Source organism: Phyllobates terribilis, unplaced genomic scaffold (genome assembly GCF_046119375.1).
Source record: "Phyllobates terribilis strain yellow unplaced genomic scaffold, ASM4611937v1 Scaffold_5295__1_contigs__length_52703, whole genome shotgun sequence".
Classification (NCBI taxonomy): Eukaryota; Metazoa; Chordata; class Amphibia; order Anura; family Dendrobatidae; genus Phyllobates; species Phyllobates terribilis.
In genome coordinates, this window is record NW_027368043.1 from 27265 (window position 1) to 39195 (window position 11931).

Below are 11931 nucleotides of genomic sequence, written 5' to 3' on the forward strand. Positions count from 1 at the left end.
CAGGTGGGCAACAGAATAAACTTGGTTTGGAGGATGAGGTATTGGAGTGAGGTTTGAGTAGAACTTTCGAACCTCATATTTATTGATGGTGAATGGCACTATCTCCAGTTCCATCCACCGAGTGCGCTATAATGTCTCCAAGTCAAAGCGACGTTGAACTCATTAGGATCTAGGGTTTCCCAAAACCCAACGCCAAGAATAATGGGCTCAATGATTGAGCGAGTTGTGAAATTGTCGGTGGACGGAGTAAGGGAAGAGCTCCATGGCATGAGGACCTTTGGAGGGAGGGGAGCCGCATGCGATCGGAATTGCCACAATGGCTTTGGAGGTCGGTCTAGAGGAGGTGGAAGGGCCTTTGTCCTTTTTGGCCGATGAGGAGGAGACCTTTAAAGGGCCTTCAGAAAGAGGGCGTTTACGCATCCTTCATGAAGCACTACCCTTGTCACCCAATTAGAAGAGAGGTGACTGGCGATTTCTGCTCCTCACTGACTGCAGGGTTAGTGCTAGTGGTCGAGTCCTTAATCTCAACCTTTGTAAGGTTGATCACCTCCTATTTGTGGGACTCGCCGGACTCAGAGTGAGAGAAATGGGTGCTAGGGGAGATGGTTTTCTCGTAGCTGGAAGAGGGGATTGGCTCTTTGTGAGGAGGTGGTGAAGGGGCTTTAGTGGTGGTGTGGGTGACAGCGGGAGGTGTGGTTTCTGGCACCTCTAAGGTGATGAACGTGGTGGTTGTTTAGGGAACTAGGAGGAGGTGTGGCTTGCTCCTCTTGCATTCGGCGTTTGAAGGCCAGAAACTCCTTGTATTTGGTAACCTCGATAGTGCGAGAGGGATGATTGGTTTGAGATGGGATTTCCATTTTTGAAGAAAGTATGTGTGAGACTTGTAGGGATTTGACTTGAGAGGGACTGAGTTATGAGTGCTTGACGTTTGAGAGAATAGAGCATGTAAGGTAGCTGACGAGGGAACTGAAGTATATAATCAAGGGTCTTCAACGGTCTAATCGTAACAATCACCAAGCAAATGATGGCATAAATCTCTTGGGAACCCAGTTAAGGAAACGACTATATTTGGGAACCAGGAAATCAGCCTTGAAGGTCATGAAATGTCGGCACATTAAATGCGTTCACAACTAGCGGTTAGAGTAGTCGGTTCTCATAACAAACGTTTGGTCCCCAAAAACAGATGGTCGGTTCCCATCAATTCTGACTAAGTTTTATCAAAGCAGTATATAAATTGTGCTTCAACTCAGTTCTCAACAACGATAGTAATAAGGAGACATATGCATACATTTAAATAGTGGAAGGATAAGTCACTCAAGCAATAAATACATATGCATATGCAATTAAAAATAGGGAGGGATATTTGTCATCTAAGTGAATATTCTCAGGTGTGGGCTAGTGGTCATAGGAAACGGAACAGATAGATCAAGATAAGGGACTATCTTATGAAAACAAATCATATTTGGGGGATATTTGAGAAGGAAGAGCATGCAAAGGTAGGCTTTACACAAATCATCAAGCAATAGTGCAATCATGAAAGTAATTAACAAGGGCCTTTCAAGAAGCATCACGAAGAGCATGCGAGAGATGAATTTCCCGAGGGATATAGGCTTTACAGGTAAGCAATTAAGTCCTAAGTTCCCAAGTTTAAAAGTAGCAGATAATTCATAGTTAATAGGGAGGGAACTTACAGAGAGGGGGTTGCTTAATTGAAGGAGATCATTCCCAAGAGAATCCTCAGGTTGATAAATTGTTTCTTGTTTAAGGTGTTGGTGAAAATATAAGCTATTTGATCCTCAGTTCGATAATGAGTTAGCTCAATTTTCTTATTTTCCATGTGACCTCGGAGAAAGTGATGACGAACGTCAATGTGCTTTGTCCTCGAATGATGTACAAGGTTCTTGGAAATATTGCTTAAGCCATAAGAGTTGAGTGCAGCACGATGCAGCATCTATATATTCTGCTTTAGTGGTTGAAAGGGCGATTAAGTTTTGCTTTCTGGATCCATAAGATACAAGACAGAGACCTAAGAACTGAGCCACTTCCGAGGTGGTCTTTCGATCAATCAAATAACCTGCATAATCAGCGTCTATATATACAACTAGAGTAAAATCACAGTTTTTAGGATACTATAGACAAAAATTGTTAGTTCCTTTTAGATTGAGAAAGACTCACTTAATGTTGGCCACGTGTGAATTTCTTGGACTAGACTGAAACCTGGCACAAAGGCTTACAACAAAGACAATATTTGTTCTGGAAGCAGCCAAATATATAAGGGAACCCATGATGCCTCTATAGGCCGTTTCTTTGGTCATGGGTCCACTTAAATCAGCATCTAGCTTATCGTTGTTGGGACTAGAGTGTGCAACGAGTTACTTGTGTCCATGCCATACTTCTTGAGGATATCCCTTAGGTATTTTTGTTGATGAATTTGAATGTCATTGTCCTTTTGCACAACTTGCAAGACGAGAAAGAAGTTCAGTTCCCCTATCATGTTCATGTTAAACTTTCTACTCATGACTTCCTTGAATTTATATACAAGCGACATGTTAGTGGAACCGAAAATAATGTAATCGACATATACTTGTACTACTAAGATGTTGCCTTTATGTTCTTGAATGAAGAGCATCTTGTCTATTATCCCCCTTCGATAGTTTTTGGCTAAAAGATACTCGAAGAGACAATCATACCAAGCTTTGGGAGCTTGCTTCATTCCATACAATGCTTTGTCAAGGAAGTAAACGTGATATAGGTGTTGAGCGTCTTCGAAGCCAGGTGGTTGCTTGACATATACTTCCTCATTCATATTGCCATTAAGGAAGGCAGTCTTGACATCCATCTGAAATAGCTTAAACCCCTTGTGAGAAGAAAAAGTGATTAATAATCGAATGGCCTCAAGACGAGCGACTGGAGTATAGGTTTCATCATAGTCAATCCCTTCTTTACGGTTGTATCCTTGAGCGACTAGTCTTGCTTTGTTCCTTACTACAGTACCAGAATCAACTAGCTTGTTCTGGAACACCCAACGAGTTCCAATGATGGTTCGATTTGAGGGCTTAGGAACTAGATACCAAATCTTGTTTCGTTCAAATTCATGTAGCTCTTATTGCATTGCTACTACCAAATCATGATCAATGATGGCCTCTTTGACATTCTTATGTTATATGAGACAAAAGAAGGAACTGAAAGCATAGAAATTGGTCACAGAGGAGCTAATTTACATGCCTGATTCAAGGGGAGTCAATATATTCGCAGGAGGATGGGTGCCTCGTTGTCGGAAGCTAGGAGTTGGAGGAGCAGTTTCATGTAATAGGATTTGTTTAAGGGAGTTATCAGTCCGTATAGGTTCATCATTCTCACTATCAGTGTCAAGGATCATGGGAACTGAGGGAGTGAAGGCGGGAGCGAGTGGATTCGGTCCAGAGGGGCTCGCTTCCCTTGCGCTTTCTTGAGCCTATTCTTCAGGGAAGGCGTCCTGAGATGGAGGAAGAAGGAGTGTTTTCATCAAACATGACTTGTATACTTTCTTCAAAAAAAACTGTCCTCTGATTGAATATCCTATATGCCTTGCTGGAAGAGACATATCCAAGGAAGATAGCTTCATCACTTCTTGCATCAAACTTCCCTAGGTTTTCTTTCCCATTGTTATGCAAGAAACACTTGCGGCCAAAAACTATGAGATGCGATATGCTTGGAGGGTGAACTCTAATCAGCTTGTAAGGGGTCCTTTCCTGAATGGGTCTAAGAATGGCCCGATTGATGATGTAGTAGGTTGTATTAATAGCCTTAGCCCAGAAGGTAGAATTTAAGACACTTGAGATTAGCATTCATCTGACCATCTACACTAGAGTCCGGTTTTTCCTTTCTACAACTACGTTCTGTCGAGGGGTTCTTGGTTCTGAAAAATTATGACTTATCCCTCGTTCTCTGCAGAAGCTTAGCATATCTCCATTCTCGAACTCAGTTCCATGGTCGGGTCGAATAGCTCGAACAGGTAGAGACACTGAATTTTCAAGCAGGGGAACTAACTCAGAAAAGCAAGAGAACACCTAATCTTTTGAGTGCAAGAATAGTGTCCAAGTGAACCTTGAGAAGTCGTCAATGATGAAAAACATGTATCAAGCTCCACCAGGGCTTTGAACTCACATTGTCCCACAGATATCCATATGTAACAGCTCCAGAGGCTTTTTAGACGTGACATCTCTTTTAGCTTTAAAGGAACTTCGAACATGTTTCCCTCACACACATTCAGCACAGTGTGACATGTTCTCAAGATTTATTGGAGGGAGCTCGTGAACCTTCCTTTGAGCAAATCTTGTGAAGCAGATGTAAGCTAGCATGGCCTAGTCACTGATGCCATCAAGAGGAGTGATCTTCAATGGAATCAAGACACAGATGACTATTAGGAATGTAGCTTGAGTCAAAACGGCAAGTGTTGTTGACTCGTTTCCCTTTAAAGATGATCTTGTTTGCTAAGTTGCTTACAAAGCATCTTGTTGTAGTGAAAGTGACTTTGCTTGGGCATGCATCACAAAGTTGTGCGACGCTCAACAAATTTAGGTGCAAGTTATCAATCAAATTCACGATTTGTACTTCAATATTATCATTCATATGAACCTTTTCATGTTCTTTGATTCCACCGGTCTTCTTATTTCCGAATAAGATGTTGCCACCTTCATATTCTTGAAACAAGAGAAAATTTTCTTTGTGGCCAGTCATATGTAATGATCAGTCGCTATCAATATACTACTTATCCTTGCTGCTTGCTTCAACGTGCAACAAAAAGATTAACCTTTTAGAACACATCAAAGCTCGACTTTTCTGGATTTATTAATCTTTGGGTTCTCTTGAATTTGGGAATAAGAAGCATGTTTAAAGGCATTTGTAGATTTGAGCAAGTTCATAGTAAGAAGCATTATTCAAATCATTCACTTCGTGTTGGTTGTGGTTGTGACTTATAATGCTACTATCTTGGGTTTGTTTTTTTTTACATTCATGTATTGTATGCCCATTGTTGTCACAGTATCTACACCACGAATTATATTTAACGTAACTATATTTTCCCTTTCCGGGACAAAAAGGCATGTTGTTCTTACATTTAAAATCGACATACTTAGTTGAGTTCCCTTGGGCTTGATATTGACATAAGTTGCGTGAGCCTTAGGAGGTTATTCTAAGACCTTAACCTTTTCTTCTAAATACTCATTTTTACTCCTACAAATTTTAAGGGCTTTATCTAAGGTCTCACTTTCTCATTTAATTCCCTAGTCAATTTTTCTTGAGCAGAAGAGCAAGTAGTGGATTAATGTTCATGGTCATAGCCTAATCCATGTCTAGCATGAACAAAAACAGTTTGATTAGCAGTTTTATCGTTTATAGAATCAGTTAATGTTTCAAGCTTGTTCAGAATTAACACTTTCTATGTTACCGGATAAGACACTATGTGATTTCCCTTGAGGTTGCTTTCCTTTGTAGCCCTCGCATGACTTAGTAACTAAGATCAGTTCCCTAAGTTTCAGAAGGGCCTTTTCCTTTTCAGCGAGTCTATTGGACAAATCTAAGCTTTCATTACGAAGTTCCTAAACTTCATCCTCATATTCAGTAGCTTGTTTTCCAAGAGTTTCATTACTATCAAGCAAGCCTTTAATCATATTTACAAGTTCATATTTACTTAGAATATTGAGGAAACTAATGAAATCATTGGATGTACCTGAGAAGTAGCTTCCTCTGAGTTAGCCATGAGGCATATGCCTTGAAATCCTTCGTGAAGATCAGCTTTGTCATCATCTTCTCCCTATACCAAGAAAAGGGCCTTCTGTTTAGTGGGTTCCACTTTTGCCTTAGTGCAAGTCTTAGCAAGGTGGCCCTTCTCTTGGCAGTTGTAGCACGTGTAAACTTTGAGGTAGAAGCGGATCGTGAAGATTCGTTCTCAAAGAAATTATTTACATCTTTTTCATCAAAGCAATCTCTAAGTCATCGTCATCATCAATCTCTTCATTTTTCATCTTCTCCAGAACTCTAGTGAGTTTCAGGGCAGCCCCTTTCGATTCCTTGACCACGATATCCCTTTGGTTGTCGACTATTTCCTGATCAAAGAACTATCTGAAGATATCCCTTACTAGGAGGGACTTGCTTTCATTCGACATAAGGGCTATTCTTCTTGCCAATGCTTACTTGTCGCTCATTTTATAGATGACATCCAGAGATTGTTCCCATTGAGGGATGGTAATGCCAGTAGCGCTTCGTTTGTCCACTAAAATTGTGAATTTGGATTGACATGCAGACACGCTTCCACTAGGCTACATCTTGAAGGCATGAAATTCTTTCTGAAGGTTGAATTTGCAGTTGTTCTTCATCTCGTCACTTCCCCTATGGGTGGAGATGATTGCATCCCACATCTCTTTGGTCGTTGTGATGCTGATGACTTTGTCAATGTCGGTTCTTGTGAGTCCGGTGAGAATAAGCTGGCAAGCTTTGGTATTTTCTCCATCTTCATATAGATCTCGGGTTGCCATTCACTCCTTTCTTTGATGGTAGCAAGAATCACCTCATCACCAAGCTCGGTGATTTTCCAACATTGATAATCATGTGTCTGGATGTACATTGTTTGAACTCCGAACCACCAATCTAGCTCTCCTTCTTGAAGTTGGTGCAGTTTGTTGATGGCAATGCTAAGAGTGGACTCGCCGTTCTTGGTCATCGCATCAGAATTGAATCCTGCTCTGATACCAACTATAGGATAGTAGTGCACTTATTGTAGGGAATTGTGGCGTCAGTTCCTTAGAGCAGAATATAAGCTTGGAATTGTTTAAACGCATTAATTCTGAAACAACACACTTTGTATTATTGATCAGTCACAAGATTACAATTTGAGATGAACACACTGTACTAGACTCGACTCATAATTCTCTCTCTCAAAACTTGTACGATCTCTCTCAATAATTGATCTAAAATAACTATTCTTGAAAGTTTAAATGACAAAAACTTATGATGACAAGAACGGACGCTTTACTAAAACAAAACTACTAAAATATTATAGTTTATCCTAAATCTGAACAATACAATGTATTTGAACAATAAAATCTTCAAAGAATCGCAACCACTTCCATAAAGATATTTCTTTCCAAAGATAGGAACTTGCGGATAAGCTTTCCTTATTTGCGTGCTCGATCCTTCAGTATTTCGATTTCCTTTGCGCTAGTAACAAACTACAGGCTTCCGTTTCCTTCTACTCTGAACTTCGGGCCCCTTCAGCGCTTCCAGCGCGTTCTTTACTTAGTTCCTTTAGCTAATCCAAGCTTTCCAACTGCTTTGCTCCTTAGCATAAATCTATTGAGGTCCTTCACGATCCTATATTAGTTCACTCAAGGTAGATGTTAAATACAAGAAGCGTTTGTTATCATTAAAACTGAGGAGGCGAAGGTTATGAACTGAGTCACAAGTTCCCACGACCCAACAAATTTGATTGAACTAAGAGGAGGAAAAGACTGCATGTGATGGTGAGCTTGAGCACAAATATCACATGTAGAAAGCAAGCCTCTATTGATATCAGAATGAAGTACAGTACTTAACTTATACAAAGGAAGATGGCCTAATCTTGTGTGCCAAAGAGACACATCAGGAGGCTTACAAACTGAATTAGTCGAGCAAGTATTGGGGACATTATGTATAGTAATGGAAGGAGCATGATGCACAACAAAAATTTCTCCATAGGTGGAAATATAGAGACGAGTGTAAGCTTTACCAAGCACCAATGGCTAACTCAGTGAAGGGCCCTGCAACCAACAGATCTTGGGACTGAAGCAAGCAATGAATCCAACTGTTTAGCAAGTCTGTGAACAGAGATGAGGCTGTATTTGAACTCAGGAACAAACAGTAAATTAAAGAGATGGACATTAGATGATAGGAAAATAGTTCCAGACATCTTCACAGTCGAAGAAAAACCATTAGGCATAGCAATGATAATAGGAGAAGGCAACAGTTTCATATCTTGGAATAGATGCAAATTAAATGACATGTGGCCACTGGCACCAGAAATTATCCAGGAAGAACTGAATGAAGAAAAACAAGATCAATTCAAAGAGATGAAGGAGAAAGCAATACCAGCCATATGAGCATCAACAATTGACAAAGGAGGAGCAATTCTAGAAAGAAGCTGCAAGAGTTGAGTGTATTGCTCCCATGAAAGAATCGCTGAGTCCCATCAGGAACTGTATGAGGTGCCTGGAGTTCTCATGTTCATACAGTGCCTATGCTGGAACTGTATGAGGCGCCTGGAGTTCTCATGTTCATACAGTGCCTATGCAGCACGACAAGTGCAAGAAGGAATGTCTTTCATGGAGTCTTGTTCATCCCAAAGTTTCTTTATGCGAGTGAAATAATCAGAGATATCGTCAGCTGATTGAGAGATGTTGCAGGTGGCCTTCTCAATGGAGTACCTCTGCGTACTATTGATCTAAGAATATCTGGAATGTTATCAGGCGTTGTGCATGAGGATTTCCTAGAGATCTGTACCACATCCATTTGAACTCTTACTTATTCTCAGCAAAGACAATATGGAATGTCATGCTCTTTAAGTTTATTTTAGCAAAAAGGGCTTAGTCCCACCACCACTTTCAACAACAAACAAACAATCTTTTTTCTCTATCAAGAGATCTACAATAACAGCCAGTATTACAACACTGAACAATTCAAAAGAGCACATCAATATCATCTCACTCTAATTTCATAAACTCTTTCTCTTGTCTACTCATCTGTATAAAAAGATTACTCAAAACAGAGTGTATAACATTCCACTGAGGATGCATTTTATCTCCAGATACAAACTCCAAAACCCTACTATCTACCTCAATAGCACTACAACCAGTCTCCTTCTTCGCTCCACTCTTCCTCATCATCCCCTTCACCACATCTGCATCTTCCCACCTCCTTTCCATGGCATAAATATTCCTCAACATAATATAATTACCATCCCCTTTAGGCTCAATCTGCACTGCCTTCTCCAGTATTCTCTCCGCTCTATTCACATCTTTTCGGTATCCACAAGAAGAAAGAAAGGAGCTCAATATTATCCCATTTGGATCATAAGGCATGGACGATAACAAACTCTCAGCCTCATCTAAATGACCTGCTCTACCCAATAAATCTATCATACAACCATAGTGTTCTATTTGTGGATCAATTGCAAATTCAGTCATTGCTTTGAACCATTTCTTACCTTCCTCCACTAACCCACCATGGTTACATGCTGACAGCACCCCAACCATGGTTATCTCATCTGGTTTGAATCCTGAATCTCTCATCTCCTCGAAGAACTGTAATGCTTCCATTGCCATACCGTTAACAGCTAAGCCATTTATCACGGTGTTCCAGGTGGCAGTCTCCTTTTCCTTTATCCCTTCGAAAATCCGCACTGCTCTTGAGATTTCACCGCATTTTGCAAACATCCCTATTAGCGCTGTGCACACTTTAGTTGATTTGTAGAGATTTGTTTTCTGCACGTATTGGTAAACCCAGCAGCCTAAATCTGATGCACCCAAGTCAGCTATTGCAGGAATAATGCTTAGGATAGTGAAAGCATCAGGCTCAAAAAGATTGTTTGACTGTAATTCATTGAACAGATTTAGTGCTTCTTGAGGTTGCTTATTGCGGCTATACCCAGATATCATAGCATTCCAAGAAACTAGATTCTTTTGAGGCATTGAATCAAACAAAAGCCTAGCTGATTCTACATCGTTGTTGTTACAGTACCCAGAAATTAAAGTTGTCCATGATATGACATTTCTCTCTTCCATTGAATCAAACAGCCTACGAGCAGTATCTATGTCTCCTGCCTTGACGTACATATCAATCATGACGTTAATGGAAGGAGTATCCTTCTCAGGCATGTCATCAAAATACTTGCTTGCATTTTTGACATCCCCTGCTTTGGCATACCCACATACAAGAACGGTCCAAGACACCTGACTTCTGTCAGGCAATTCATCAAACATCATGGAAGCACTCCGCATATCCCCAAACTTAGCGTACATATCAACGATGGTTGTTCCGAGAAACATATCCAAGCAAAGCCCAAGTTTTAAAACGAGATCATGTACCTGCTTTCCTTCACAAACAAGCAAATTTGAATTACAGCACCTGACAAGAGACATGAACGTGTATTTATCAGGAACAAATGGAGTATTCCTTCTGAGAGTTGTGTAAAGCTGCACTGCGTCGCCAAATTGGGCATGATCACAGCAGCATTTAATCATGATATTGGAGAGGAAGGTGTCACTCTTGTGAGGGCTTTGATCGAACACTCGCCGTGCGTAATTGATGCCATGAAAGGAGTCGAGGCTTTTGGTGGGAATCGAAGAGCAAACTGCGATGAATTTAGTGAGTAGATTGAGGTTGGTCTCAACGGCATTGCGGAGCATATAAGCATGGAGTTGGCGGAGGGAGCATTTAGAGTGAATTCGTTGCAGCAGGTAGAGGCATCGTCTCTGTAATGGAGGCCATTCGGATCGCTCTTCTGCTAATCCCATTAACTCGAAACGTCTTTCGCAACATCAGCCATAAAAGAAAATCAGACAGGGAATGCAACGAAGAGGTGAGTTCCGCCGAAAACAATTCTTATAATGTGAAGTGCGAAGTATGTTGAGCCATTAGATTAGAAAATGGAGGGCTGAGATTAAAAAATGGGTTTTTTAATGAATCTACGCGGTGGTATTTTTGTAATTAATGGTGAACTGTTATTTTTATTTTTATTTTATGTTTTCTGGGTGATTTTTTTATCCCTTTAGATGTGAACATTAGCGTTTTATATGTGAACATTAGTGTGTTATATGTGTACCCGAGAAATTTCGCACTTCACACCATAAGGATTGTTTTCACCTGATCCTTATTCATGCAATGAATATAGAAAAAGTAAATGAAAGTTGAACATGTTTGGCAGAATATGAACTACTAATTAATACCACGCATACTTGCAGAATCTAATACTGGAATTAACAGAACGAAGAATCAAAGCTTTCAATAAACCAGAAACCGACGAGTGACACTCGAATCCTCGATTGACCCTCTTTTCCTAACCCAGAAATATGAGCTGCCCTGAGAACCAGCACCGGTCGCCCCGGCCTTCAGCCACAAAGAAAGCAATTCAAATTCTCTGCCTTTGATAACCTGAAATTTCTAATTATTTATTTATAATTAAAATGTACTCTCTCCGTCCCTTTATAAAGATCCCACTTTCTATAACGGGTGTCCCAAAATAACAATCCCATTTCCATAAATGTATTTTGTCTTATCTACAACTAATCATCTCCAATATTTACCAAACTAACTAAAAATTCATTTCCTTTTTTTTATTCTACCTACTCTCTCACCTACCCTTCACATTAAAACCAATACATTGAATCTCTCCCGATCCATTTCTTTCATTAACTTTCTACCTACTTTCTCACTCACCTTCATTTTAATCCCAATATATAGAACTCTCTCCCTCAGATTCCCGCTCAAGCATCACATATCAAGTTTTCTCCTCTTTTCTTGCTCAACTCTCCTATTTTTCTCCATTAACTAAGTTTCTCATTCGATTTTGCTTTTTATTTGCTTGAGATCTAGCCACTCTCTCTAACGAATACGGGTTTTTTGTGCTTATATGTAGATCTAGGTTTCAGATCTGTTTTTTTTTGTTTCAAATCAGTTTTCCCCTGTTCTAAAATCCCTCTAATATGAGCTTGAACAGCCCTTCCTTGTCCGAATCTGAGGTGACTACGCCCTACTCCGAAGAATCAGGTTGCTCCATGGCTCCATATTGTGAATGGGGGAGAAATTGCACCGGTGCTCACAGTTTTTCTGGATTTGCCGGCGAGGGAGATCTACCGGAAGACGAGCTCAAGGATGGAGATGAGACCGTTGATCAGCCTCCGCCCAGATTCCCTGGTGGTG

General features: G+C 40.4%; 1 protein-coding gene across 1 annotated transcript; it reads right to left on the minus strand.

The window, feature by feature from the left end:
- Positions 1-8714: 8714 nt before the first annotated feature.
- On the minus strand, positions 8715-10418 carry LOC141249963 (uncharacterized). Its single transcript, XM_073669842.1, has one exon. The coding sequence runs from the start codon at positions 10416-10418 to the stop codon at positions 8715-8717; it is 1704 nt and encodes a 567-aa protein (XP_073525943.1).
- Positions 10419-11931: the final 1513 nt, after the last annotated feature.